The sequence below is a fragment of the Nelumbo lutea genome, chromosome 8 (assembly GCF_056320005.1).
Source record: "Nelumbo lutea isolate HS-2025 chromosome 8, American lotus-T2T, whole genome shotgun sequence".
NCBI classification, from domain to species: domain Eukaryota; kingdom Viridiplantae; phylum Streptophyta; class Magnoliopsida; order Proteales; family Nelumbonaceae; genus Nelumbo; species Nelumbo lutea.
In genome coordinates this window covers 5,770,121-5,797,950 of record NC_142691.1, presented here as the reverse complement: position 1 = coordinate 5,797,950, position 27,830 = coordinate 5,770,121, and the positions used below count along the sequence as shown (strand labels likewise).

The 27,830-nt window shown below is 36.1% G+C and overlaps 3 protein-coding genes across 21 annotated transcripts; all 3 read right to left on the bottom strand.

The window, feature by feature from the left end:
* Positions 1-2,159: 2,159 nt before the first annotated feature.
* LOC148842361 (Transducin family protein / WD-40 repeat family protein) lies at positions 2,160-7,401 on the bottom strand. The gene is made up of 12 exons (XM_088956883.1): positions 7,170-7,401; positions 6,857-7,017; positions 6,660-6,738; positions 5,941-6,126; positions 5,709-5,807; positions 5,156-5,324; positions 4,944-5,050; positions 4,684-4,823; positions 4,528-4,600; positions 3,102-3,217; positions 2,791-2,908; positions 2,160-2,698 (listed from the first exon to the last, which is right to left on the bottom strand). The coding sequence occupies exons 1-12, from the start codon at positions 7,215-7,217 to the stop codon at positions 2,567-2,569; spliced, it is 1,428 nt and encodes a 475-aa protein (XP_088813009.1). The 5' UTR covers positions 7,218-7,401; the 3' UTR covers positions 2,160-2,566.
* Positions 7,402-10,250: 2,849 nt separating this feature from the next.
* Positions 10,251-19,518, bottom strand: LOC148842360 (uncharacterized). Of its 18 annotated transcripts, none has more exons than XR_016102969.1 (15): positions 19,196-19,518; positions 19,031-19,093; positions 18,869-18,920; positions 18,705-18,778; positions 18,424-18,554; positions 17,737-17,865; positions 17,548-17,626; positions 17,251-17,406; positions 16,815-17,140; positions 15,903-16,709; positions 14,201-14,323; positions 12,999-13,131; positions 12,770-12,865; positions 10,759-10,826; positions 10,251-10,530 (listed from the first exon to the last, which is right to left on the bottom strand). XR_016102969.1 is itself a non-coding variant. In XM_088956879.1 (13 exons), exons 1-13 carry the CDS (start codon positions 19,218-19,220, stop codon positions 10,527-10,529), a joined length of 2,037 nt encoding a protein of 678 aa, XP_088813005.1. In that variant the 5' UTR covers positions 19,221-19,518; the 3' UTR covers positions 10,251-10,526. The 18 variants fall into 18 exon arrangements, 4 of the variants coding, with proteins under 4 accessions (XP_088813005.1, XP_088813006.1, XP_088813007.1 ...); XR_016102971.1 differs by having other exon boundaries at positions 15,903-16,706; XR_016102964.1 differs by having other exon boundaries at positions 10,371-10,530; positions 12,999-13,102.
* Positions 19,519-21,666: 2,148 nt separating this feature from the next.
* Positions 21,667-27,783, bottom strand: LOC148842359 (uncharacterized). 2 transcript variants are annotated; one of them, XM_088956878.1, is made up of 5 exons: positions 27,609-27,783; positions 27,310-27,399; positions 26,986-27,186; positions 26,673-26,834; positions 21,667-22,235 (listed from the first exon to the last, which is right to left on the bottom strand). In XM_088956878.1, the coding sequence occupies exons 3-5, from the start codon at positions 27,029-27,031 to the stop codon at positions 21,913-21,915; spliced, it is 531 nt and encodes a 176-aa protein (XP_088813004.1). In that variant the 5' UTR covers positions 27,032-27,186; positions 27,310-27,399; positions 27,609-27,783; the 3' UTR covers positions 21,667-21,912. The 2 variants fall into 2 exon arrangements, with proteins under 2 accessions (XP_088813004.1, XP_088813003.1); XM_088956877.1 differs by lacking the exon at positions 27,609-27,783 and having other exon boundaries at positions 26,986-27,438.
* Between the last annotated feature and the right edge of the window lie 47 nt (positions 27,784-27,830).

The window sequence follows — 27,830 nt, the reverse complement described above, 5'->3', positions numbered from 1 at the left end:
AGTGCCGAGGTAGATTCAGCTGACTATCTCTGGACCTATTTCTAAGATTTCCTTGCGAGACTGGTGGAGTGTGTTGACCGTCTCTCCTCCCACGGGGTGATACTTGAGTTTTGAGAGGAATCGGTACTTGCGAGGTCTCTTCACCCTGATGGGGAGATCGACTGATGTTTTGGTTATTCCTAAGGCGACTCGGGTTATGACTATGATGGGGCCCTAGGTGCCGAGGTGGAACCGACTGCTGGTTTGGCTGTAGTGGAGGGAACTGGTGTTGATACTGTTAGTAGAAGTAATACTGTTGGTACTGTTGAAGCTGTTGGACCTGCTACATTTGGATTTGAATAGCATGAATGCATTGAACAAGGTCGTGGAACTGGGAATACCCCACTCCGGGAGGAACCATGGAGGGCTTAGAGAAAGTTGCACCTGACACTAGGGTGCTCACCTGTGTGGTGCTCGGTGGTGCAGTCAGTGGTGGGACTCTAGACGTTGTGAGCAGAATGGTAAACTAGTTGATGCACACCGTAGGAGCTTGGGGGAAGGTTGGCTACTGGGCTTGCTCCCCAGTGGTGTTCATCTCGACGCTTTTCCTGGTGTGGCTGGAGGATGCCATTGAAGTTGAAGTTGAGCTTGAAGCTGCAAAGAGATAGGAATGACCTTTCGATCAAATTCCCACAGACGACGCCAATTGATGGTGCATGATCTAACTACTCCTAGCTGGAGGGCGATCCGAACTCTAGGTGGACGGCAAACTAGACCGATCTGCAAAACAGTCTACTAGAGAACCCGGGGTAGCTAACCTGGCGAGGTTGCTCCGATGCTTATGTTAGTATGTCATAAATGCAAGTTGAATGCTTGAGAGCTTGAGTGCTAATGAATAGAGTAATCATGCGTACGTTTGCCTTGAGATTTCAAGTCTTTATATACTGGAATAGTCGTGTGCTTCACGAAAGATCTAGGGGTTCCCCGGGCTGTAGAGATAAGGTTGGTTCTGCTTTTGGAGGAGGGCGGTACGTGGATGAGGCTTATTGTCCAGCTCTGATTCAGGCAGAACCGGGATAGGTTCTTATCGTGACCTTGGGAGATTTGGGATCCGCTCATCGTGATCCCAAGAGATTTGGGATCTGTTGGGAAGGCCTTCGGAGTTGGTTATACGACGCTTTGGCCCATTAGCTTCGAGCTAAAACTTCGATTCTTCAATCCCGAACTGGACTGGATACCCAAGGTGCCTCTAGGCCAAGACGTGTTTGGAGCCGAGGTGGCTGGATGCCCAAACTATGTATATTGCAAACTGAGCTTGCCCAGTTAAATTGTCATTCTTCAATCAGATCACGCTTACGTGTCCCCTTCCCATCAAGTCGTGCCAAATCACCCTACATCAGGAATTGAACAATGTGGGTTCTATATAGACCTTAAAACTTGGCATCTCTTAAATTGAAATTTAATTACAAAATAAAATAAAATAAATCCCAAACTGGATTTTGAGAACAATTTTCAAGGCAAATCTCACAAGTATCAACTCTTACAACTAATTCTTGTATTTCAGAGCTGGGTTTTTTTATTTGATTTGGGATATTTAATTAATTTTTTATATCAATTGAAAATTGAATTCACAATTCACAGTCGGAATCGGAATCAGAATGGTCTATTCCCTTCCCATGTTTAGCTCAATCTAAAATTAAAACTGGCTAAAATGAATTCTCATTCCCAAGAGAGAAGGGGTGAATGGCCATTCCCTCAAATGGGGTGGAATGGGAATGAGATTCCGATCCCAACCAACCAAACGGTTGGAATTGGAACAAACCATTCTGATTCTGGTTCCAGTCCCTTAGAAACCCTAGGTTCTGATCCAATGATGAACATGGCTCATGTCTAAAATGGGATGCATTCTATTTAGTCCCTTTTTTTAAACCTTAGTTCCGTGCTCTCATTTTATCGGTGATCCAGAGTAAACATGTTAATTGCAGCTCTACCCAACTAGTGAAATCCATTTATGAATAATTGAACATGATACTGCTAACCATTAGGCTCTGTTTGGATAAGCTTCCGTTTAAGCTTTGAGTTGAGAAAACAGTGGGACTTTGTGCTTTTCGACCTTAAAAGCACGAATTCTAAAGCTTATTCAAACGCAACCTAAATATAGACTACGAGCAATGGCTAGATGGGGCGAAAAACGAGTTTATATGTATTTAAGAGCAAACTCAAACTGCATTTGCAGACAAGAATTAAAAAAGATCAAATAATCAATTTCCAAATCCTCTTTATTCTTCAGACATTCCATGAGTGACTTGCATGGCTTTTATAGCGGCTACACGCCTTTTCCCTTCAACCATTCATGATTCACCATTCCCAGCTCTTATCTCCCGCTCAACCCAAAAGGCAAACAAGAACAAATGAATTTGTGCAACTTGCAATGACAGGCAGAATCTAGGAGAGTAGTTTGTAATTCTCTTGAGATCCATTATCCCAGCTACGATATCCAAGTTCTACAGTAGTATCAACGGCCATTGTAAACATACCAGATCTTGATTGGTTGGAATCATGCAATGTATACAAAGGCATAATAAATTTAGGCACCCGCTGATGGAAGTGTATTTTCTAAATTTGAGGGCATTAGGATATTGAAACCATCTGCAGCAGTTGATAAGAGCATTCCTGGGATTTGAGTATGCCAGTGCAATTCCTTCAAATCTTTCTGACCCTGTTTAGCATTCCAAAGATCAAGTCTTAATAGAGGAAAACATCTAGAATTGGATGATTATCCAAAATAAATTGAGATGGGAGAATGTAAACCTGGTGAACAAAAAGAAGCTGAGGTGGCAAATTTTCTGGCGCATTCACTTGCTCTTTCATTGTAGCTCTAAATTCAGCTTCCTCTTCCTCGTCCTTTTCTAATGAAAGGTCCCAAATCCTGTATCAAATACAAAACCAACAAATTTTCCAAGTTGAACAATGTAGGGAGAAACTACATCCTACTGGGTCTTATACCTTGTCATTTTGACCTAAGTTTAGGTTTTGCCCATAAGATATTTTTCTTAAACTGGTTTTCTAGGAAAAAACAGTTGTATTAGTTTTTACAAAAAAGCATGAGGATATTTTCTTACGTTAGTTGATTGTCTGATGATGAAACTGCTAAAGTAGAAGCTTCATGTGGACTCCATTCAATGGACGTAACAGGGTGCTTGTGGTATTCAAAATGTGCAACTAAAGGATCTCCTTCCTATATAAGAAGAGATAAAGAACAACTATTAGTATCATCATAGGAAAAAAGTACAGGTATTGCATGCTAGGACAAAAATAGACAACTTCGGAATACGTAGCCGTGACATAGTACAACGATTTCTAGATAGTATAACAGCATAAACCACAAGAATCTCAGAAACAAACTTTTTATCTTACTTAGATCAATCATCCAAAATAAATGAGAAAATGGAGAAAATCTTGCCCATAGAATTAAAGTAGGGTGGATGAAGTAGAGGAGTGCAAGTGCATTTGGCATGTGGCTCGACCAACAAAGACTAGTAAGACATAAAGGAAAATTTAAATAAGACAGCTTTTTTTTAAGAAAGGTGTAAGGCAGCTATAGTTATAAGACCAGCAATATCATATTGAAGAGACTGCTGGGAAATCAAGAAGCAACATATTCAATAAATAAGTGTAGCCAAGATTTTTTTAGAGGAAAGTGAGCTTATTGATTACAGAAAAAGCAAAAAAGAAGGGAAATTGCAAGATGAGAATGCCAAAATGGATGAGTGGCAATACTAGAAAAGGACAAAATTAGAAACGAGTGCATTTAAGAAGACCGAGTAGCCCCAATAGGTGACAATAATAGGTAAAGTTGACTGAAATGGTTTGGCTGAATGCATGGACTGATGGACAACCAATCTATGTTACTTGGATATGGCATGGAAACAGCTGGATATGGTATTAGATTTAAAATTACACCAAAAGTTGGAGTATTAAATAATATGGCTGTCATAGCAACCAATGGCTGCACTAATGTTACTCGGTGCAAACAAAAGGCTGTAAAAGAGCAAGGAGAAGACCGAATAAAATGTGTCTGAAGTTGTAAGAACTATTCATGGACTTGCAATTTAATTGAAAAATTGGCCCTTGATAAAGCACAATGGCAAGAGAGGATTTATGTATCCAATCCCAGATTGTTAGGATTAAGGCTGAATTAGTTCAGTTGTATGAAAACCATGAGACTGTAATAAACAGAAACACTCCAATGAAGTACAAGAAAAAAGGATGGAAATTAGATGTTCACAAATCAATTCTTGCCAATGGGATTCTTTGTATGAAAATAACAATTCTTGTCATAATCAACTTTAGCATGGTCCACATCTAACAAGAACAAGGACTTCAGCAGCAACTAAGAGCCCCTTTAAGTCAAACCCCGATTATGATATTTGAGGTAGAACTTTTAATTGCACATACAGAATAGGTCTGAAATGTCATGCACAATTTTCAATTAGTGATTATGAGCAGGAATGCTCATTGATATTCCAAAAAAAGGTGTATTCATACCTTCATCAATCTAAGATCACGAATAGAAAATGTGCCATCGTCACTTCCAGATGCTATCATACAGCTAGCAAGCCTATTCAAAAATATTAATTCAAAAAATGATTACATTATAAGAGGACCCGATAGAGAATGAAGTATTTTTCGCTCTTTTAATACCGGTTCCAGGATATAACATTGACATCTGCATTATGCGCCTTAAAAGAAGTAGCAGGGGATTTCCCTAGTCGAGTATCCCATATTGCGATATTACCATCCACAGAACAAGAGGCAAAGACATGAGGTTCTGTAGGGCTCCACTGCATGGACAAAGGGAGAAACCGTTAAGATCCAGCAATAAAATCCCTTTACCAAAGGGCACCACTGGTTAAATCTCAAAATATCTATAGTAGAAATCAAGATAGTGTTAGACTGTATACTTGTAGGTCCTCAACACTTGCAGCATGTCCAATAAATGGATTGGCATCAACATTCCATGTCCCACCAGACTGAGGCTCCCATAGATGAATGGAATTCTTGCAATCCCCTTTCAAAACATTTTTCTAGACTTAGAAAGGTTTAACCAAGAAATAAAGGGTTAATAAATTTTATATCTTTCCCAAAGCATTTCAACTTCATAAAAAGACCATACCAGATACAAGCCTCCCAGGAACAAGAGGACTCCAATCTATAGCATACCCTTCACCTTTGTGCCCACCAAACTTAACTAATGGAGCCTGAGTAAATACATTGGATGCTCCCTTGCCCATTTCTGTTTCTGACTCCGCTAAAGCATTCAGATGAGAACTGAAATCCCAGATCTGCATATAAATTTGTGATATCATTCTGGCAGTGTTTGCAAGATATCAGATAGTGTTGCTTGATTTATATGCTAGGCACTCCATCATAACTAGTTGAACGACTGCCTTGAGCTACTTCAACAACCAAATGCCTAAGAAACTAGGCTTTGAAGATATTGAAAACATTGTACATGAATGTTTAATTTAGTAAGTTACACGTGTTCAACTGTTCAGTGTTTGCATCTCACAAAACTAGGCCACCTCAACAAGCAAATGCCTAAAAACTGATGCCATAATGCCACTACTTGTTCTTCTTCCCAGTCCACAGACACACTCAGTGTAAGTGGTAAAAAAGCATGTAAATGACAAAAATTCTGTACATATCAAGAGAAAAAGAGACCTGACCTGTACATGGCCAGTATCTGCCCATGATGCACATATATGGGGGTTCTGTGTCATTGCACGTATGCGATTTACACATCCTACATGAGAAACTTTGCGTAGCTGTCAAATTGTAGATACACAAACAAAAGGTCATTGTCATTAGGTGAAATCAACAATAAAATAAATTTGCACTTATTGCAGTAACGTGACTAGTGTAGATTACCTTTAAGTCTTACAACACATAAAATATTACCTGCAGAACAGGGAGACCAGATCCACCTTGGCCATCATTTTCATCACCTTCGTCACTGTCACTACTATCATTACTATCCATATCAGTGTCATTATCATCAGATTGAGTAGGCACTAACTGTCTCTTTTTCCCAGAAATGTTAGATATCTTAAATATTCCAATAGAGTTCCAGGAAGCTTTCTCTGCCTACATATCAAAGAAATACTACATCAAGGTATAGGCACACCAATCAAAAAAAAAAAAAAAAAAAAACTTCAAATGAGCTTTCTATACCACAATCACATAAACATGAGGGCAACGGTTACAGTTTCTTAGAGATTAAAAAGAATTCAATCAATCATTTGAAACCTTGGCCAACTTAGTTGAATAATAGTGATATCTCAAGATTTTGAAACCTTGATTAAACAGTAAACTAGCTAAATAGTCAATCTGGACTTACTTATCCTCAATGAACCAAATTATGGTTATGATTAAAGGCCTATAAGTTGAAAAATACAAAACCTTTTTTACCACATATATCATATTATCATCAACAATAAATGAATAAAGGAATCAATGGCTCCTACCCACGCTGTAGAATATTAGATGGCAAAACTGAACTTGATCAATAGCTTGAAATTCATTAGTATAATCAAAATGTGTCAACGAGAGAAAATTGAAGCCACGGAACAAACTAACCAAGGCGAGTACGTATACAGCGAATAAGAAACAAAAGGTACCTGAGTGCCAGCAACACAGTACAACGAGTGCGGAAACTCTGTTCGAACCAATCCCAGCGCATCGCATACTATGTCAAAGCTGTTAAAACAGAATTCACGCACAAAAGTGAACAATTAAAATTCCTAATTTGAAAGGAAGGGGAGATTTGGGACAGAAGGCACCCAAAGAGGGACAAAGAAATGCATCGGAATGAGACCTTAAACAAGGCCATCCAAGATGAAAAGCGTGTAGCGAATTATACGCAGAGGGGTCACACTGAAGTTCTTCTCCCTCTTCTAGGTTATCTACGCCCGGTTGCCATACCTTCGCAGGCAAGGATGGTATTGACGAAGAGGTCCCCTCTCCCTTCTTCGAGCCCTACACGCATTAAAATATGGAAATGGAGCTAAATAAACAATCAAACTAATTAACTAACTGCACACAAATGAGGAAAAGACCGAAAAAGCAAAGGAAGAAAAAGCGGAGGAGCAAGGGAAAGATCGAGAACGTAGAAAATAAAAAACAATGACCTTGTTCTTGCGTTTGGCCTTCTTTGGATTTTTGATACTGCGCACCATTTTTGTGAGTTTTGGGCAAGAAGCAGAGATGGAGACGGAAATGGTGGAGTTAGGGTTTTACTAAACCTTGCATGCACTCTATAGACGGATCGGGCTATCTACGGGAATACTAGAAAAGTCCAAATCGGCACAGGTCCCTCGTAGTCGTAGGCTGTAACCGGATCGGGTTCGGATGAAATTTCCCTCCATCAAGTTCGATTCGATTATATTCTTCCCAAGGGCCCGTTTGGTTTGCGAGAATTCTAATCTCTCTCTCTCCATATATATTAAAATAAAGCGATTAAGAAGTTTTCTCCTTTTTCTAAATTTTTTATTTTTTAATTCCATGTCATTTTTTAAACAATCAATAAAATGCACTTTCCCAATAACCTAAATAATCTCTTCTCCCCCACTTTCTCTAGAATTATCTCTAATTCCTATTTATCTTCTAAATTATCTCTAATTCCCATTTATCTCCAAAATTATCTTAAATGTAGTAGAGAGTTTCTTTCATAAACTTAAAAATTTAATTTAAGTTTAAAAATTATAGTGTGATTATTAAAAAATAAATTAAAAATTAGATTTATAATATAAAACATTTTAGATCAAGAAATATGGGAAATTTCCCACTTTCCCATATTAAAAATTATACATACATACATACATACATACATATATATATATGTGGTTAGGTCATTCTATTTTGGTTGGTTTATAAATGGCCAAAGTGAAATTGATCCAACTTGGTCAAATTGAAAAATTTTGAACAAAAGTCGACCTAAAATACTAGAAAATCAGCCAACTCGAGTCAAGTTGATCTGGTTGGTTAGTTACATCAATTTGATGAATAAACATAACTGAAATTAATTATTGTTATTTTTCTATTATAAAAAATTATTAAAAGTACTATATAAAATATGAGTAATTATTAATTATTTAAAAATTTAAAAAATATAAAACAATTGTATACTCTTATGTGATTTTATTAAGGTCATTTATTATAACACATCTTATAGTTTTACATATTTTCTTAAACCTAGCTTATAGTTTTCATTTTATTAAAACATTCCATGTATTTTACAACTTATTTACTTAATCAACCTCTCATTAAGGAGTGTTTGTTTTGCCATTAGGCCTATGATTTTTTATTTCAAAAATACCTTTAACACTTTTTTTGTATATAAAACAAAATTATTCAAATATAGCCAATAAAGTGGTTATCTGTGTCTTATAAAGGGCAAAAATGACATTTTATTTTTTTTTGTGATTAAATTTATTTAAATGAACATTAGGGTCAACACTGTCATTTTCCACTGGCATCCAATGGAAGATTAATTAAATCCATTTCAAATTATAAGTGGTGTTTTAGTAAAATTTTAATTATAGGGTAGATTTTAGTAAATCCATGAAACTATAAGGTTTATTTTAATAAATGACCATTTCTATTATTTAGCTTTTGCTTAATAAATCCTGTGCATCGCACGGGTCCCCGCTAGTTCCTCTATAAACCAAATAGAATATGGGAATAGACCAACCATTCAAAATTTGATTCCAAATTTTGCATACAAATAGAATTCGAATCCATCGAATTATCCACATGCAATTCGAAACCAAATTGCAAGACAAAAAATAGTAAACTAAAATAGAACTTGCAAGTAGGGGTGTCAACGATATTCAAAAATCTGATTTCGAATTTGATATTCGACATAATCGAATTGAATTTGAATAGTCGACCAATTATTTATTCTTATATAAAATATTTTATATAATTTATATATAATAATTAAATTATATAGTCAATTTATAAATTTATATATTTATTGTTTATCTAAAATAATTAATAAATAATTTGAATTCGAATTGAATCGAATATTTAATCGGATTCGAATTCAAATATCGACTTTTTTCTAATCGGATTTGAATTCGGATATTGCCCGATCTGATTGAACCACCTAACTTGAAGTTATCTTGAATCCAAGTCTTTGCTACACATAGCAAAAGAACTTACCAATTGAACCGCCATCAATCTGATGTAAGGCAAATTAATATTTTCCGATCCAAATTAAGAATTGACCGAGCAAGGGTAGGATTTCAGAGGTTGTAGCAATGACGACACCTTCTTCTTAGCTCCATACCATACAAATAGACTTGTTAATGGACTGGGCCAGGCCGAGTTTGGGCCAGGCTTGTATATATATAAACAAAATACACTTAGGCCTGAGCCCGACCAAAATTTTGAAAACAGAATTGTTTTCTTTTTTATTCAATAAAAAGTGATTTATTTATATTAAAAACCTTTAAAACTCAAAAATAATAAACATCTCACTATTACTTGACAAAAGAGAATAACAAAAAAAACATATTGTATATATATTTTTTATTAAATAAAATATATTTTTATTATTTAATATATAGTATGAAGTTGGACTCGGGCTGGACTTTTCTAAGAAAGCCCAAGCCCGAGCCCGGGACCTAAAATTATGAGCAACCCTGACTTATAACGGGCCGAACCAGGTCAGCCCATCGGGCTATTTCAGAGGTTGTAGCCTTCGCTCTATACCGTACAAGTTGATGGAATATCAAAACATATTTTTAATCATGATAAAGTAGTTCTCTTAACGGCAATGGAGCTTATGAAAAGCGGAAATGAGCGGCAGGCAGATCAAACAACGTAGAGAAAAATACGAGTCTCTGGAAGTGATCGTCCCTTTGAGTAGCCGAACGAGAGATTGAGGTCTTGCAGATTTACCTCGCTTCGGTCCAAAAGAATAAAATCAAACACGATTTTAGTGCTCCGGAATCGGATTACTATTGGATTAATCAGATAATATAATCAGTTTGTAGTCTATTTACAATCAGATAATATAATCAGTTAATAGTGGCATTTGTTTTGAGCACAATTAAACTACCACGCTTGCTACAGAAGCTATCAAATCATAGGCTTTCTTCTGCACATGAATTGCACCTTTTTGATTAGTTTAATTAGCCATTCAAATTATTACATGTCAATGGCATGGGCATGGCATGCAGTTATTTGCACATTGGGCATTCACGTTGTATCAATTTTCACCTTTTTATTTCAAAACTGTTACTTGTATAACTTAAAGAAAAACTTTACACTAGGACAATGAAACCAAAAGCCTACTATGCTCCTGCAGCCAATGAGATCTGAGCTTGATGAAACAGTTGTATCACAATTTTCAAATAGAAAGAATTTGTAACATGAAAGGTATATGCAATAAGAGTGAGCAATAAATGCCAAGGAAAGGAGGTTATATCTCTCTGGTATGTTTTCTTTGGGATGACAGAACCACAATTCACCTAGCAATTTTATCTGCAAGAACATAAACAGGTAAGGGAGACCAGCCTATGTAGCAAAATAAAAGATGGGGCAATAATCTTAACGCAAGTGTTCATCTCTCTGTATATGTGTGTTGGGGGGTGGGGGTGGTTATTGACATTTGCAGACATCATTTTTGTATGTGTCTGTATTTTGATCTTAGGAACAAGCTTATGATCAAAAAACAAGAAAGCTATACATGAGAAATTTCTATATACAAACCTGGTTTTTCTTTGTCTGGTTGTAAGAACAAGTGTCCCAAATGCCACTATTATTGCGACTTTTACTGCCTGTACAAGACACGGGATTATCTCAAGATACTACATACTCTTTTTTAGTTTTTTGTTATTTGATATTCTGCATACTCAAGCTCCTTATAACAAACTCGACTTCCAAAGCTTACAAAGAAGGATAAAGATAAGTTGTAACGATGGACATTATGAGCAAATAGCATATATAAAATAATGATTCATTATTTCATTAATAGGAGGTTGTCATTCAGACTAAATTCAATTATATTTTCCAAATTTCAATAACTGCTGAATATTAGTAATTTGCTATGTTCACTTCTAACCTCTTCCTCATTCAAAAAAAAAAAAAAGGTTTAATAACCTCTTGAATACTCATGCAGAGTCCGTCAACATGCATTTTGGCTCTTTAGTTTATAATAGTGCATCCACTTGATCATCTGAATGTAGATACTCCAATCATGGCCATAAGCATCTTCAATAACTTTCTGTTTTGGACAATCTATGGCTCTATGTCTGATCAGTTTAGATGTTGCATGAAGTAAATGTAATATTGTTTATTACCTCCCACGTCGATTGACAACTATGCACCAACTGTAAGTAGTAAAAGAATGTAATATTGTTTATGGTTAATTACTTATATATACCCTGAAGTTTGAAGAAACTACTTATATATACCCTGTACTTTCAAAAACTACTTGTATTACCTTGTTCAACTTTCAAATGTTAAGTCCAACAGAAACATCCCAGGACAAAAAGTGTCCATAACAGTTAAATAAATTTTCAAAATATGCCCTTGCCTTATACGGTACAAAAGACGACGACACTTTGGAGAGAGATCTATGTACAATAATTTGATCTGATTTAAAATAGTGCCACCAAACATAATAAGTAGAGGACCATATTCAGAGGTCCCTTCTTCTCTGACAATAGTAACCACATTGACAGCCTGGTGATCAATTACAATAACAGAGAAAAGGGGAACCAAATACAGGTGAACAAAGCCACCAACATTTGTAAAGAAGATTGCAAAAGAATGCACTGCTATATCATATGCATCAGTACTCATCTTGAGCAATTTGTGATTCCAATAACTCCATCGTTGCAGCCATAGTAGCCATCTCTGGTGCAACAAGCTCACCTACATACTTGATCAGTTGTTGATGTGATCATAAAGAAGAAAGAGGGTGCGCCATTTTCCAATAATATTGGGAAAAGTTTGGTTCTAGGAACTTTGAAGTATCAGATGGCAATGCGGTGCTAGCTACAGTCCTTAAGGATGTCAACAAGGTCACTATATCAGTGTCCATCTTAATCTTTAACAGAATTTGACCTTTGATGAGCCAGAGACATTTTTTCAGAACTTTTTCAATGTTTTCCTCACACTAAAACATAATCAAGACCACCCATTTAGCATTATAGTTGAATCAGTGCTTCCACTTCCCCACTCTGAAACGTAATCCAGAGTACCTCTTCTTCCTTCCATTTAGCATCATAGCTGAATCAGTGAATCCACAGATTTTTCACTCTCTACAAAATGCCATTTGCATTCATTGTTATATCTACTAATACCTTCCCATAGATGCATAGTTAACACTCTTCCTCCATTTTGAACTTTCTCTACATTTCTTCCCATCCTATTGATATAATCTATACTTCTATAGTTCACACCATTACCCCTCCATGCTAAAATGTGCTTGGAAAATATCACAGAAGAATGGGAAAGATTGGTTTTCTAAGGTTTCATTTGAGAAGTTTGAATAAGATCAACAGTGTTTTCAAAATGAAAGGATAAACTTGGGATTAAAAAAAATAATGACAGCTATAAATGGCCCTAAACGTTTAATTAACAGAGAGCCTGTTTATGTCATGTAGGCCATCTTAAAAGGTGTATATGTAAGCAGTTTTTTATAGTACAGGCTATATATAAGTAGTTTCCTCTAATCTCAGGGTACATATAATTAATTAACCCTATTGTTTATTACCTTCTACGTCAATTGACAACTATGCACTAACTGTAAGTAGTATCAGTACCACAGGAGTATCTATCTGCTGAAGACCCTGCCCACAGGAGTATCAATCTGCAATAGAGCATTTAACTACAATAAAATGACATTTCTTCTACCTATCTCCACTAAGTGATACAAAATTCAACCAATTAGAAATTAGTTGAGATACTTCTATGGAATAAAAGTTAAGTGGAAAGTTTAGCACCTGCCAAGCTGAGTCAAGACTTATCCTTCAAAGCTTTTACTGGTTTTGTAGTTTGTTTCCTGACTAGATCCTTTTAAGAGACTCCAGCTTATTTTATACATGAACTGAAATTTGATGTTTATCATATTTCAATCTGAGAAGAATAATATCTTGCTATTAGCAATCAACATTGGATAATGGCATCTTTGTTATCAGAAACCACATCCCATAACCTCAGATACAGAAATATCTGTTCCAATAAACTTTTGAACCATGCAATGGAATTTATACACCCATATGGGTCTATGAATTGTTTAGCAAACATTGTAACAAGGCATTATTCATTTTTCTCATCCTGTGCAATGGTAAAATCTAGGGCTCATGAGAAAGCAGGTTGGAGCCTGGGAGTAGCCACTTTGTGCAAAAAAGGGCAAAGGTTAGTTCTATATCCAGTCCCAAGACCCCAGATAACCAGGACCAAAATTTTTAATAGTCCTTATCCTGTGTAAACTTCAACACACCTTGATCTACAAATTTCAGGGCATTTTCCAGATATTACGGAAAAATATAGGGGCTAATACACAAAAAAAATCATCCTCTTCCTACTTCGTATAAAGTTGTCTTTTTTACCTTTTTTCATAAGAGAGAGGTTAAAGATTAAGAAGGTAGTAATTAGCATATCCACCTACCTTATATAAAATAAAGTTTTGGCCTGAGAATGTTTCTAATATTTCTACCGTTTCTACCCTTCATCATTCCCAACATTACTCTACACAATAAATAAAATGCTTCTTATATCCATTTACAAACAAAAAGCATCAACATGTAGTGTTCAGTCTTAACATTTGGTTTCTACATCTCCTGCCTTCTCCTATTGTCCTATTCTTTGTTAAATATTTCTCAAAATTATGTCTCATTTTCCTACTACTTTTGATTCTGACATTGTCCTTCTTAACAATAAGCATTGTCATTTTCCTCTAACCATTATGCTCACAATTTATAAGACGTCACCTTTGGTTTTTACATAACATGCATGTGCCATCTAGCTAGTATCATATAAAGAAAATATAAACTCCGTTTCTAACCGATGACATGTTCTGGTCAGTTTGGACTAGTAACGAAATTGATATGCAAAATGAAAGGAAAACGGAATTTTGTAGAAAAATATCAAGAAGTCATTATGTTGGTTAAAATTCTCAGTATATAAGAAGACAAAGTGATACCTGTGCGGCCAGTCCTCTAGAATATTTTACATTTCTTGAACTCTTAGGCTTTGATTTCTTCAAATTGTGGGAAGTCCTCTCATCTTTATTCACCTTGATATCCATGTTACCATGCATATCATGCTGACAATTTTCAAAATGATAATAAGGGAAAAATAAGAGCAAGAGATATGAACTCTTGTAAAGCTAAGGATAGGAGATGCCTTGCTTATTTATAAAGAGGAAAATAGAAGTGGTATGTGATGCAGCATAAAAACTAAATATTATAAGAGAAAGGTCATTGATGTGCCCCAAAATATCTAAAGTTATCATGAATCCATGATAGAGACATGGAAACAAAGAAAATATCCATAGGGAAAGAAATTAACTTTCCCGAGATTTTGACACCAATTTCAACTTTGTAACCCTTGGCCAATTTCAGTTTTAAAGTTATTTTGAAGGTGTATCTTAGGAATAACGTCGAATGTCCCAAGGGGTCAACTAGTTTAAAAAATTCTTACCAGAGAGGCATTAGAATTTTTAAAAGTTAAGCTGCAATCACGTCAGTTTTCTTTCAACCTATTTTTTTAGGGGTTGATATTTTAATTTTTCTTTGTTTACTGAGAAAGTGTCACTCTGTGATGGGATATAAATATTTGCATCTTTTTGGGTCTATCTTGGAGTTATTATTGGTTTGGTCAGTTGTAATAGAATTAGTAATTAGTATTTAGAGTTCTTTTAGAAGTTTGAATCCTTACCTGAGAGTCCCTATAGGTTGTAATATAATTAGTAATGAGTATTTATAGTTGTTTTTCCTTATTTGAGAGTCCCTACATGTTACCTATGGATTTGTCTTAGTATAAAAGCATTAAGGAGTTGTATTTTATCTGTTTTTTAGCTAAAATTGAAGTCAATAAAGAGAGGTCCCAAACCTTATACTATGCCTATAGATAGAACCATTGTAATTAAATTTTGAAATGAGAATTAATGAAATAAAAGCTTGTTTGAAGTTACCTACAGGTAAGTGTGGGACCTTTCTCTCCTTTTTAATTTCTTTATCTCTAAAGGTGCAATCTTTCTTCTATGCCTCTTTTCTATTTCAGATTCAATCTTTCTCTCATAATTCAAACCTTTGGTTTCTTTTTTACCTACCACATACGCCCTAGTAAGACTTTTCTCCTCATCCTACATCATATCAATACTTAATGCAAAAGTGCAAAACCTGTGTGTTGCACCTTGCATCTATTATCTGCTGTTTTGAGATCCATTACACCAACTGGAGAAGATGCTAGATCTATTTTTGTACCTTGAAGCATTATGATACTTCTGAACATTTTACTAAATAATGGAAAACTGGGTGCCACTACACATGCATTGGATATCCAAGGAATGGGAAATGAAGACAAAGAGCTGCAAGCCCATCCTTTAACTGAATTAGAATAAAATCATGGAATTATTCATGTAAAATTGCCAACACAAAAGAGGTTTAGAAGTTGATTTAATTAAGTAGTTAACAGACCAGATTGGGCATATAGCGTGAAAATTCAGATTTCAGTAGGAATTGCACAAATATTATCTTTAGGTTATTAGCCAGACTGTAGGGAACAGTATCATTGAATCAACAGCATTCTCATAAAAGCTAGTCTGCTAAAGATCATGGCAGCTTAACTAACAAGAACAATTGTAAATTCAAAAATATTATAAGGATAAAAATCATGCTTACTTCAATATAAATTTCCTTTTCAGAAAAACTCATCTCCCTGTCATGAGTTTCTCCATGTAGACAGTTTCTCATGAGATCCATCATCTGTTTACTCCCAGTTGTAACACAGAAATTTCTTGCTTCATCTGGGAACAGCCAGCTATTTAGGCCTTCTAAAGCACAATATTTAACTCTAGAATATACTTTTAATTTCTGCTTTTCATTTGAAGCTCCATACACATTCAGCTTTTCCAAATCTTCTCTGCAGGTTGTAGATCTATCCTTATCTAAAATTACACCAACAGCAGATTTTTGTTGGTCAATGTATGGATTAGATGATTGCTGAGTAACCACGGGCCTTTCAAGCATTGTTCCTGAAATTGAAGCTGTTTCTGTTGCAGATGGTACAGGTAATCCCGGTGGAGACATCATTTTTTCATTTTTATTTTCTACCTTACCCTTTAATTTGAACTTATCTTTTCCATCTGAGTCCGTTTTTCCAGCCTGTCTGGTTTTTGCATCTAACAATTCCAAATGTCTGGTGTTTAGAGATGGGAAACCCCCAAGCGGTCTACTTTCAGTCTTTGAATCCAAAATTATTTGATAACTTTGATCTACTTTTTTTCTTAAGTAGTTTGGCCTTTGTTGTGGAGTCAACTCCAATGGCCTCCCTGTGGAAAATAAATTTTCACCACTTCCATATATATGTTCTGTTGTTTTCTCTGCCTTAGCTTCCCTTATAAATGTATTATTATGATAATCTTCTCTGTCAATCTTGTTTGACCGGGATTTTATTGTTGGTGGATAAACTTGAGCTCTCTGTTCCTGCTTTAAGTCAAGTTTATGGATATCAGTTAATAAAAATGAATATCAACTTTCCAATAATAAAGAAAGAAAAATAATTTGTCCTGCAAAACTTTGAGAAAAAGATACCTGAACTAGATTACTCTCGAAGGCACTTATAAGATTCCTTAAATTGCTAGGAGTTTTTTCCAATGCAGTCTCCTTCTTGGTGCCATGACTTTCATCTTTGTGCAGTGAGGCAGAAACTGGGTTTTCATTTTCAGTACTATGGCATCCTGAAGATTTTAACTGAGGATATGAAGTTTCCTGTTTAGGAACAGATCTCAAAGGAACATCAGGAGTTGCCAGGTTCTCAATTTCACCCTTTGAATTCTTTTGAATTGCTTCTGTTATATAGAGGACGTTATGCTGTAGTGACAATGGAGCATTTGATGGACATGCTTCACTGCTATCTGTAACATCCAGAAAAGATGCAGAAATATTTAGTGAAACTCAACCAGTTCATTGGGATTCCCATCCAAGAAAATAGCAAGACTGAAGTAGCAATGAGAAGAATCCATAACTGGGGTTGTTCTCTCCAGTTTATCAAGAGTGGTGTCTTCCTTGTTTATGGGAGCAGATAAATCACTGTGACAATCAACAGGGTTTGATAGCAAACCATCTAGCATGGGACGCTCTCCAATGCTTACAGCTTCAATTTGAGCAGGTTGTTCTTGCAAATCTTGAGAAAATGCAGGACTAGCACATCAAGAAAAACCCTTTCAAAGAAGTTCAATGTAAAATCATAAATCAATCATTTTTTAGCTTATCTTTTTCCAGTTCAATTTATCTTGTCATATTATATGGTAAGCTGGGGTTGAACCTGCAACCTCATGTTTGAGGTATGAAGACAGTGGCACCAACCTACTACCAGCATGTTTCTTCTTCACTGCAGATTCTCTCTACAAGAAACAGACATTACATAAACAATACTAATAGATCTATATATATATATATATATATATATATAAAAGAGAAACAAGATCATCTGTATGTACAAAACCATTTAAACCTGCAAAATGGCTGAAGGAAGGTCCATAAAAGCTATATCATCATATACGGGAAGCAGTGTTTTTTGGAAGCTAAAGTGAACACCTCGTTCAGTTGCTTGCATATATCCGCTAATTCTCTTGCAGACAGCCTTGCAAAATCAGGAGTAGACAGAGCTGAGCTTTAAAGGAGAACTGCTATTCCATAGCGGTTCTGGTTTGTATAGGTTTATTGTCTCCCCTTTTTAGAGTGGGTCCTTTGCAGCTTTTCTCATCTGTATTCTTTGAATATTTTGCCTTTTGGTCTAACATTTTGTCCTGTTTCATAATTTTAATTTGAAAGTGATCAACCCAAGAAGGAGGATTTGATATGGCTGGGTTTTCATTTGAGGACATGGCTGATTATTGGGCCAACAAAATGCTTTTCCCCCTACCACAGCCATTTGATAGGATCGACAGGTTATTGATTGAACCATGATTCTTTTAAACGTAACTATTGCAGTATGTTTTTTTTGGAGATCTAGATATACGAAATGTAATTTATCTAGGAAGGATATTCACTGAATTTCCTAATTTTGTAATTTTCTTTAGTTCTGATGAACTAGTCGAGAATAATCCAGCAACTGGTTTTTATTGTCAAAGACAATTCCGTCCATAGAAATGCACATACTTAAATATTGCTAGACAGACTTAAAAACAAATAGACTCACCACTTGGTGAATCCTCTTGCGCTCCTCTTCACTGAGGATGAACTTCAGCTTCATGTGCAGCTTTCCACCCCCTTCAAGAGGAAATAAATCATCCCAGAACCCTTTCTGAACTATAAACATGGTTTCTATACCTGCCAAAAGCATACTAATCACAACTGCATCAGGGGAAAAAACTAAAAAACTAAAAAAAAAAGAATCAAAACAATTCATTACAAAATTACCTAAATTATGATAAGTAACTGCACAATCAATTCATTGTTAAGAAAAAGAAATTATAGAACCTGTCCGTGATAGTTGTTTCCCCTCGGCATCCAGGAGTGTAATGATCAAGTTGTCTCGGAGGGTCAACAACGGGCTGTGTTAAATGAATTGCGGTTAATTTGCGCGCGCGCCACACACACACACACACGCACAGAGAGAGAGAGAGAGAGAGAGTTGTTCTCACAAAGTGAATTCTCCTTTTTCCCATGTTTGATATTCCATCCTCCCCATAGAAACTGGGCTATGAAGCAAGAAATACCATCCATCAGTACAATGTGCATGGTCATCCAACACCTGGGAGAGGGAGAGGGAGAGAGAGAGAGAGAGGGGGGGGGGGGCTACAGACCCTTCAAAGAAACCGATGAAGACGAAGAAGAAGTTGAAGATGGAAAATCCACTATATCCAACACTGGAGTAAGTCAAAATCGTAAGAGATTGCCGACAGTTGAAATGTAATCAATTTTTACAGTTAGAATCGTAGTTAATGCGGAAAAAGAAACTTGATTAGTACCAGAAACTTGAATGTTTCCTGGCATTTCAGAAAATTCTTTGTGATTACAGCAGCAGCAACCCCGGCAGCTACAAGCACAACATAAAGAGAAAGAGGACGAGAGAGGAGCGACGACGAGCAGTTAGTCCAGTCGTGGATATGCTTGTTATTTCGATCTTAATTTCATTTTGAATTTTCCACAGGTTTTATTGGTTTGAATTGGATTGGGATGGGAAGAAGGAAAAACGAAGATGCTATGGTCACTGAGTGTGGAAGTTTTCGAGTGGTTGGTTGCTGTGGTTTGGAGTTTGGAGGGATAGGAGTGGGTACTGGGGAGAAAGGACAGTAGGACACATCAACCTCAACGCGCTTAATTAACCACCTCAAACGCTCAATTGCTCAAATACATTTAAACCAAGGTGATGTTTGCACCATGATGATTTTCTAGAAATCGGCGCCAATTAGGACCTGAGGGGTGATCATTTCAGTCCGATTCGGCTCGAAAATTTCGGGTTTGGGTCTGAATTTTCTGTTCAGGATCGGTTCGGGTTTGGGTCTGGATTTTCTGTTCAGGATCGGTTCGGGTTTGGGCCCACATTAGGTTTATAAATTTTAGAACTGGGTTTAGGCTTAATACTTCAAGTCCGACTTAGGCCCGGCCCAGTCCGCATATATTTAAACTTACACATTTTATGTGTAACATATACATGTTATTTTATATTATATTATATTATATATATATATATATATATATATATATTATATCAGTGATTTTTTTGGTTGGGGGATTATGCCGTTTTCTGAAAATTAGCCAAAAAACAATTATTGAAATTAGTCTTTTTTCGGTGATTTCATAATTTTAATTGATTCTGATTTTTTTTAAGATGATATGGCATCAAGTCCAGCGTGGCTCGTGGCATTGAATAATAACCCTAATACAAAAATAATAAACCCTTGAAAATTGACTCAAAGCTGATTTTTCAAAAATCAGCTTATATAGCATAAATGATACCAAACAACGCTTTTTGATGATTTTTCAAAAATCATTGATTCCAGAAATCACCGATTTCTGAATAATCAGCAAGGAGAAATCATCATCAATGCCAAACATCACTCAAATCTCCCACCTTTTGTCTCACTCTCTTGTATTGGGTTAGCATTGTGGTCATATGGGCCCATTTCAAATTTGGTAAATTGCTAAAACCTCTCCTGAAATTTCTAACCATTGTTGATACCACACTAAATTTGTAGTAACTGCAATCACCTTGCCTGAACTTTCTGACACAACTACAAGTAGATTCCCTCATATAAAATATTCTAACAAGAGGCAGAAAAATGCCCAAAATATCAGTGCAGTAACTATTGAGATTGGTTTTAATAGAAAACAATACAAAGTTTATCGGCAACAAATAAATAGAAGTTAAAGTTGTAATTTTACCTTTAAGCAACTGTTATGAATGGAAAACTTGGAAAATAAATCAAATTCAAAAAGAGATTGAAAGGACTTGGGGTAGCAATTGATATGAAAACATAAAGAAAAATAAACATTTTGGTCAAGAGTAGCATAGGTATTTTGAATATTTTGGTGCCTCTTATTAGAGGATTTTAACATAGGGGCCTACTTGCAACTATGTCACAAAGTTCAGATGAGGTGATTGCAATTATCAAACTTTATGAAGGTTTTAGCAAAAGTCAAAAGCTTCCACCGAGGTTTTAGCAATTTACCCATTTCATTATTCGACTACTCAACAGAAATTACCTGCTCATAAAATGATTCATCAGAATTAAATTCTTTGAAATCATGCCAAATGCGGTTGAATCTTTGCTAGAAATCCTATCTTCAGAATGATAATCGTTTTTTCTTTGTTAGCAGACACAGTTGACGTTCAACCTAATCTATTTTGATCAGATCATCGGAAAGCAAATTCTAATCTCAGAGCCCGCGACAACGAGGGGTGTACTTTCAAGAACGTTAACCCATTGCTGATTCAATAACAAAGTAAACCAAACTCGGGACACTTTGGACTGGAAGTCCGGAACAAAATGGTTCTGCTGTAGTTTTTTCTCATCGCAATCCGGGCTACAAGGCCCACGACTAACCCAACTTTTCCGGTGAGAATTCCATCTTCGTGATGAATCCATGGATTTCAATTTGCTTGGAAGAAAGAATCAAATGAATTGATATCATTCCATGTAGCCTGCAAATATCCACATATCAATTAACATAGCATCAAGACTACCAACGAATCATCGATATGGTGATTAAAAAAACTATCTGATGTCAAGTGTCAAGTGTCAAGTGTCAAGTCCGCATGATGAAAAGGATAGAGCCAGAGTGTTGTGCTTGGTGCCAACTGGAAGAGCAATACCAACCAAAGCTCAGGCCAGCTGTGTCTTAAAAGCCTATCTGCTTCATCTCTGCAAATTAGCCCACCAATTGCAAAATGACTACATCTACAAAGCCATTAGGCAATCCTGAGCACTTGGTCTGCTGAAGGGAAAGGTCACTTCAATATTATGGTTCCATACTTCAATACTTCTTCATAGGCTCAGGAAGCTACAATGCAAATTTGATATGTAAGGGAGACTAACTGAAAGGGAGGAGCATTTGCCTATTCATCATACACACCCAAAAAAAAGAAAAAAAAATCCATAAGCACATTACAACAAACATCACACAGAACCCAAGTTTGGGAATCTCTAAATTACTAATCCAGATTCCAGAAAGAGGTTTCTCACTAAATAGTCGGGATGGATTTTGCTCGAATAAACTGTTTAAGAACGGCCTTCTCCTCATCAATGTGCTTCCTCTCTTGGGGATCCTTGGGCTTGACCTTCCTTTTCTCCTCCAATATCCACTTGAATAGCTCACGCTGCTGATCCTCAGGGATGGGTTGGAGTACCTTCGGGGGCTCTGTAATGGGTGGGACAGGTGGAGGTATTTGCGGTGTAGTTAGGGTAGCTACACCTACACCTGCAATTGGAGCAGAGGGAGCATTTACCACAGCTTCAGCATCCTCTATACTTGTATCTTTCTTTTTTGTCCTCATAAAAAGGTAAGCTGCAAAGGCCACATGCACCTCAGTACATAATCATATTAAGATCCAAAACAATTAATGGAATTATTTATCAAAGCATGCATTAAAAAAGACAATAACTTCAAAAATATCCACAATTCTTAAAATCAGTAAGTATTGCAATAATAAAAATGAAGAAAGAATGTTTTCTGTTTTCATTTTCTTCCTTTTATTTTTGCATCAATAAGAAAGAATGGTGATCATCTCTTCTTAGACCCAATAATGTGTGAAGTTTGTTCGACACAGCGATCCCCACCCAACAGAGATGATTATGGTTATCAACTCTTCATCAACAATACCAGGTGCTTGACATACAAGAATAACCAGTGTTAGAATAAACAAATAAAACAAAAGGCAGACCAGTTTACAATTCTGTCCAAGGGCCTTGTCACCCTCATTGTAAATGTGGTTTCCCAATCCCATTACTTACCTTAAGAAATGATCAATATGTAAAAGATCATTCTTTTAGTCATCTGAGAAAAAAAGGTTAATTATCATAGCAACCACAAGTGTTAATGGTGAAAAAAGAAAAGCATGTCAGAACTGTGGCAAATGCCAGCTCTTCATGATCTGATTTTGGAGAGAATCTGGATTCTAGCATGCAACCCAAATGCTCCCTTGGATAAATATCAGGTGATACTGCAGTCCCTTATTCTAGCAGCATTTAGGGGGAGAAAAGTACAGGTGCTAAGCATGATGACGGATTAAGTAATGGGATCCTTGAATTCTATAAATTTATTAGTTTATTTACCTTCTTAAGCAGAGAGGTGCAACACTGAATGGGAGGATCAGTCTCAAGAGTTTTTTTCAAGAAGGATCAAATTATTCAACATTATGAATAACCACAATGTTACAAGTTTGTTGGTTAAAGCATGAATGGACTGAGTGATACAAACTGACTATAGGGGATAGCAACGCATACTTTGTACATACATTCTACAACCTTGAAAAAAATCAGGAAACATGTTATTGCGGAAATGTTTCAACCCCTCCCCCTTGAAAAATGTGGCTGTTAGGATCTCTCTGGAACTTAGTGATCATATTGTAGAACAGAAAGAAGTGTGGAGTGGAAACAAATTGTAGGAGCATAATATCTGAAAACTCCAAAGATCTTCATGTGGGGAACTCACTCCACAGAGACCTTCAACCATCATAGATGGTTACTATTATCAACTTTTCATTAATAGTATCACGTGTTTAAACCCTCTTTTACTTACCTTCAGCAATGATCTATGTGGGAAAAGGTCATCTTTTTTATCAATTGAGAAAAGGTCAACTATCATAGCACTTGTGGGAGTTGATAATGGAAAAGAGCATATCATTGCTATGAATACCAGTCAACCATGATAAAGATATTTAATGGTGTTTTGTATTTGGTGTCATAATGTTGAGGACTATGGAAAAATTCATAACATCAAGGTCACAGAGGATCCATGGTCTGGGATCAACTAAAAACTCAAAAGTCCAGAAAAATTACATCAATGCTTTTATATTTCCCAATAAACCTCCATATGACATAAATTGATATAATCAAACAATCGTAATCTGGCAAGCTAGCCTGCTCTCAAATGCAGAAAAAAACTTATTGCAAGTGAAAACAACATCTCCTATTGCCATTTAGGTGGGTGTGTGTGTGTGTGTGTGTGATCCCCCTTAGGGATGGCCACGAGCCGAATAATAATATATATTATTATTATATAATATAATAATAATATATAATAAAAATTATAGAAAATAATATATAATAAAAATATCAAATAATAATAAATAAAACATATTTTTTATATATAATTTTTTTTAAAACACTTTTTCTCAAGTCGAGCTCGAGCCTTGTATACCTTGGCGAGCTGAGCTCGAATAGCTAGATATTCTGCTTGGCTTGGCTCTAATCCACCCCTAATCCCCCTTCCCCAAGAACAGAATGGAATGGTGAAATAGGATCCGTGTAGCCAACCCCATATGATTGAGACAAGGCTTAGATGATGATGATGTTACCCTTCCCCCACATTAACACATCATACATGGAATATTTATTCTTAATAGCTGTCCAAAATCAGGTGATACTGCACCCCCTATTTCTAGCAAGCATTTAGGGGGAAGAAATATGCAGGAGTCAGGAGATAGGTATACTGAGGGGTTGGGTAGCTGATCCTTAAAATCTATTTATTCATTTACTTTTTGTGACTCAACAAGAGGTTTAGTTTCAAGGATTGAGTCAAGAAGGATCTAGTACCATATGGAACTTATGATTAGAGTGATAATAACAACTAAAAGTAATGTTGCAAATCTGTTACTTAATAATGTAGGAATTGTTGTCCTAGCTTGGTATTCAAATCCCAGCAAAATTGGAAAAGAATGTTTTGCAAAGTTTCAATCCTGTAGAAACATGTGTGTGGCTAGTCAGAAGAAGGTCTACTTGTGATTCGCAAAGGATTTCGCTGAAACTTAGTAACTAAACCATGGAATGGAACAGAAATGAATTATTAGAGCATAAAACACAAATGATCAAGATATGTTAGATAATTTAAGCAAAAAAGCTCTCTTTCTTTATTTCTATTTACCATAAAATTATTTTTGTTATTTAATTCATTAAATTGGGTAACTTTTTCTATAAAATTAGACTTGCTAACTGTCATTTCTAATTAAATTGGGAGCATAAGTTGTGATTAGCATCTTGAAAGGATAAAAACCTTGTAATTAGCATTAATTTATTTTAATAGGAATATATACTAATGAATAAGCATTGCCCTCTTTTTGGTAACATGAAGGTCATAAAATAGCTTTGCTGTCCTTCTCTATTACTATGAGGGATCTTATAAGAACTTCTAATGCTTAACAAGCGGAGAAGGATTGATACCAGAGGATAAAAAAAATACATGTATGGTAGGCGCTGCACTTATATTTAAAGGGTAATGAGATTTTTTTCTCCTTTTTTTCTCTTTTAACAAACATTAATTTTAACAGTAGAGACAGATTTAGATTTTACTGAACGGATCTCCACTTTGTGCAGATTATCCTTCAAAATTGGCCAAGTTATGGACTATATATGGAGTAGACGTTTATAGGCTTATAGCCATTAAAGCATGTGAATTTCTACCTTACAACATTCACCACCTCCTTGTAATTGACATAGACAGCTAAGGTTGACAGAGGAAATGAGAGCCCAAAATCTACAGATACAGATTATACCAAATATGATGCTATAATGTTTTAACTTTTATTTTTGTACGCTAACATTTTTTTGTCATCCCTGCTATCAGATATAGACATTGCGGATTAATAAATGTGGACTGCAATTGCAAGAACCAAAGCATGATCATGTAAGTTTCAGCAAGCCTCTCTACTATGGGTTAGTCAAAATAAGGGTATTTCGGCATCCCTCCTAACTGTTTTTAATCTAAATATGCATATGAAATGGAAACAGTAACTGACTTCTAGAGAACAATAGAAGTGATCTGTAATATCAATTACCAAAATCTTGTTGTTGAAGAACAAATAAGGGTTCCTCATCCTAAGAATAGCAGGCTAATATGCTAAAAAACTTAGTGGTTGTCTAAATGAACTCAAATCATCTTTGAAGTTGTTATACCTGTAATATAACTTCTTTTACTGGAAAAACAAGTGATAGAAAATCGACAACTTCCCAATTCTAAAACATTTCATGTGGTAATAAATGAATACTGTGAGTCAGTGGTATTGGAAATAAATTACCACATGAAGTTGATGAACCCTAGCAATATTCTGTTTCTGGAGATGTAGTGTTAGGGTGAGGAGGCACTAATTATTTGTTCCATTCAAGAACTTCCATCCTTTAAAGTTAATTTTCACAATAACCATTGCAAACTCTTTATTTCTGAAGCAATTTCTGGTATCAAGGAGACAAGGGAAAGTGACAATTATCACTTGATAATTATCAGTTAATCTTTTTTTATTGATACCAGTTAATCTATTCAATAACATCCTCACTGAACACTCAAGAGTGGAAGGAAATTGTCGTTCCCTTTCCATAATCTACACAAACAACATCCCTTCATTACATCTAATGAAAGTTCAAGAAGAAGAAGTTAAAGCTAGTAAAAACATCAGACAGGCCAAAACATAGTCAATATCGAACTAAAGCAACAAGAAAAATAAAATAAAAAGCAAGTTAACAATCTAAATGCAAGCAATAAGCAAGAAATCAACAGTACAAAATCCACGTGCCAGAGAACAACATAATCAATCGATGTATGGGAACTACCAGAGCATACAATGTCTGAATATTTGTCCAAATGAAACAACATTCAGGAGGTAAATCCGAATAGAAGATATTCGAACTGAACTCTAGAAAGCTAGGGTTTTTTTTCTTAGCTAAACAAGAATCTTTATATGATTGATCTAAGCAACGAAATGGAAGACAAAGGACGAAAGAGAGACCGAACCTCCTACAGCAAGATTGGCAGTCAAGAGGAGTGGCCACATGAACTTGTAACGTCTGGCAAACGATTCCTTCGGAGGCTGAGGAGGAGGAGGAGGGGGAGGAGGAGGAGTCTCCATTGATGGGGGTGAATAGAATTCCTTTCCCTTGTGTTGCTTCAGCTGTGCTGCTCAGCAAAATCAACCATTGTAATTAAATAATTAATTTATATAAACTATACCTGATTACTGATTAGTGCTTAAACAAAGATAGAGAAGACAAGCAAATTATTCTTGCTTGCTCCGGAAGAAATCAAGAAAATTTTGATTGATGGATACATTTTTTGGGTTTGGTGGTGTAGAGCTTCGGACCAACGCCGCTCATTGATCTCTTGCTCTTTCGCCTCCTCAGTCCTCTCTGTCACGACTCTCTTTCTCTTTCAGTTGGTATGCGACTCTCTTTCTCTTTCTGTTGGTATGCGACTCTCTTTTCCCAGAACCAGAACAGGAATACTGGAATAGTCCGAGTCCGATCCGTTTCTTTTCGCAGTAATATTTTAAAATTTGTCATTTTAATTATCCAATAGTCGTTAGGCATTTGTCACTCGTAACGGGCAACCTCAAAAGGAAAACATTGTTCAAAACCGTCAGATTGATACCCACCAAACATCGGATGGTTGCAATGTTGAATCTTCTGGCGACACGTCAACTTGAATACCTGCTGGCATAGTGCTAACTGCAATGCACGATCAACTTCAAACCAAGATCGGATCTGCTCCTCACACAAGGCGCCTCACACCGATCTCAACCAATGTATGGTGAGATGTGCATGTAAGATCGGTGTGAGGCGCCCTGTGTGAGGAGCAGATCCCAATTCTCACCAATGAGGCAACTTATTAGAAGTGGAACTAAACAAGCAAAGGACGCAGAATCGCAGACTATTACGATGACCTGACCCCTACCTATTTCTGCCACGCAGACGAGTCCTGTCCTGTAACTGTAACTCCTGTTTGGCTGTGGCTGTAATCCAGACTGTCCCTCGAATAAGCCAATAAGGTACTCCCTCCCTCCCTCCGGATTCATTGAGCCAATACACAGCCACCATGTCATCTCCTTGTGCATGGTTATATGGGTCCCACTCATCATGCTGATGTGCAGAATGTGCCGTATCATGATTGACCCAT